A 2,753-nucleotide genomic window follows, 5' to 3' on the forward strand; every position below is an offset into this window, starting at 1 on the left:
GGTTCACGAAACGTTGGCATTCCAAGAATGGATTTGAACACGGAGAAAACCCGCGAAACACAAGATTGTCATATAGGAAACACTCGTGAAAGCCTCAAGAATATCATTTAATATGTTCTTTCTTGACCTTTTCTGTGGAGGCTCTTCCCTTACAGTTGTATTTTTTTATTAATTGTTTTATCCTTTTATTAAGTGTTTCAAAAATAAATTTTGTAATAAAATATTGATTATAAAATTGAAATTTCTTGTGTGAAACTCTGGATGCGAGAGAAAGAACACTTTATCTATCAAGCTCAAAATTGTGCCCTTCTTCTGTGAAATTGGATGCTGAGACCAATAGTTTAAAAATCTACCTGAAAAGGTGGGTTTCCTGTACCAGCCAAATATGAGACCGTCATTTCTGAACATAATAGTGTCCGAAAAATTAATGGCATTCCCACCCACCTCCATCGTAAATTGTAGTCTCGGATGAAATGAGTTGAATCTTTTTAAGATGTCTTCTACTTCAGTCGTGGGTAAACAAAGTACTATGTCATCCACGTACCTGTAATAAAACAGCACAGGAAACTCAATGGTGCTCAGCACCCGACTCTCCAGATCCTGCATAACCATGTCAGCTATAATGGGCGATAATGGTGAGCCCATTGGAGTACCAAAGGTTTGCTTATAAATTTGCTTATCGAAAGTGAAGTATGTCGAATCTAGAATTAATTGCACCGTTTTTAAGAATTTCTCTTTCGGAATCTTACAACTTTTCTCAATGTGACCCCATCTATTAGAAAGAGCCTCCATTGCTAATTCCAAGGGCACATTAGTAAACAAGGATACCACATCCAGTGATACTAAACTAACCTAATTTTGTTTTAATATTTTCCAATTTTTTTGTCAAATCATAACTATTTTTTACTTAACTTTGTGCCCTTGGTACACTTTCGGAGATCCGTATGCTCTAGGTAAGTTACCATCGCTACAGTACAGCTTTTTATATATTAAATCAGGAATGAATTTAGATTTTTTCCATCGTGTAAGCAGCATTCTCAAACTATTGTTAATTTTATTACTGGGATCTTTTGAAATTTTGGAATATGTCTCCTCATCACTAAGCATAGCCCTAATTTTCTCTATATAAAAGTTCTTCTCTAATGCTACTGTTATGTTGCCCTTGTCAGCTTTGGTAATTATAATGTTTCGGTTATTTTTTAGAAATTGTTGTGTGCATTGTAACAATTTTTTAATCCTACAAATCCAATTATTCTTATATTTAAAAGATAGTAAATTATTAATTATTGCTACCGAATGATTTCTGACGTTATTGTGTACTGAACTTTGCATTTTCTTAATGTTGTTTTCTATACTTTTTATGAATTCCATGACCAATGGCTTTCCGCCACTGATTGGAAGTGCGAAATTCTCACCCAGTTGTAATAGATATTGTATGTTAGTAGGTATATCCACCGAAGATAGATTATAAAACCATTTTTCCCTTATGGATGTAACTGAAGGAGTAATCCTATCATTAATAAACAATCTCGGAGAAATCTTTATGCCTACCGCATTCGGATTGTTCAAGGAAGACAAAGGCAAATTCTCATAGACAAACTTATTACTGTTATTGGGCTTATTGTCATCTCCCGGTAACCAAACATATTCCAATACTTTCATGTTCTCATTATTCTTTGTCTCTTCTTTTTTATTCAACCAGGCCATTTTTTTGTCTATTCTTTTTTTATTATTAATGTAATACTTATGCAACTTTTGATTCTGAGATTCAAAGAATTTACTTAAAATATTCATAGGCAATTCATTAGAAATACTGCGTACAAGATGGAAAATTTTATTTTTTGAAATCTCAATCGACCTATACGAGTCTTTTAATTGTAATTTTAGAATTTTTCTGATGAAATCTTGTCTAATATTCTTGAATCTTGTCATTGTAGTATCTCGCGAGTCAAAGGCTGGAGCAAACTTTGAAATTTTGTAAAGATGCGGAGGCACTAACCTACATTCTATACAATGTTTTATAAACATAATTCTGTTCTTGTTTCTGTAGATCGATTTTCGATGTTTGATCCACTCTTTCATTAAATTCATAACATACATTCCAAATACCTGACAAATAAATTTGAAAAACGAACCCTCTAGTTGACGCCTCATATTTCAGCCTGGCGTAATCATAAATAAATTTGAGTAAAAATTATAAATTTTATAGACTCCTTAAATTAATACAATGATAATAGCAATAATTAACAAGGCCTTTGGAGTCAACGCTGGATCTTATATTGCGCAAAACTAAATAATATCCATTAAATTAAATCATTAACTTATGTTTCGGCTTACTATTTTAGCCATCCTCAGCAATAAAAATTATCGCTTATCGCCAGGGAATGGAAGTAACTCGTTACTTGTAACGAAGTTACAGTTACAAGTTACTTTTTTGATAACTTTACTAGTAACTGCGTTACTCTTTTCTTTGATAACTATAACGGTAACAAAGTTACATTTTTTTGGTAACGGTAACGAATTTTACAGTTACTTTTATCGTTACTTTGCACATGATTGGACACGATGCGACACAAGCCACTTACACTGTAAAAAAATTTCGTAAATTTACACATATAATAAATGTAAAATAGATTACATTATTAGTTCACATAATTAGTTCTGTAATTATAAAAAAATCATACAATTTTACAGAAATTATGTAATTCCACAAAAATTATGTAAATTTGTTTTTATTGTGTAAATATATCTTA

The 2,753-nt window shown here is 31.7% G+C and overlaps 1 protein-coding gene across 1 annotated transcript in view; it reads right to left on the bottom strand.

Moving 5' to 3' along the window:
• Positions 1-1,707, bottom strand: part of LOC108761811 (uncharacterized) — a 2,224-nt gene extending 517 nt beyond the window's left edge. The window contains exons 1-2 of the mRNA XM_018508539.1: positions 1,294-1,707; positions 545-852 (exon numbers count right to left, since the gene is read on the bottom strand). Of these exons, the coding sequence (XP_018364041.1) occupies positions 545-852; positions 1,294-1,707 (722 nt within the window). The remainder of the gene's footprint in view (positions 1-544; positions 853-1,293) is intronic.
• Between the last annotated feature and the right edge of the window lie 1,046 nt (positions 1,708-2,753).

Source organism: Trachymyrmex cornetzi, unplaced genomic scaffold, assembly GCF_001594075.2.
Source record: "Trachymyrmex cornetzi isolate Tcor2-1 unplaced genomic scaffold, Tcor1.1 scaffold263, whole genome shotgun sequence".
Classification (NCBI taxonomy): Eukaryota; Metazoa; Arthropoda; class Insecta; order Hymenoptera; family Formicidae; genus Trachymyrmex; species Trachymyrmex cornetzi.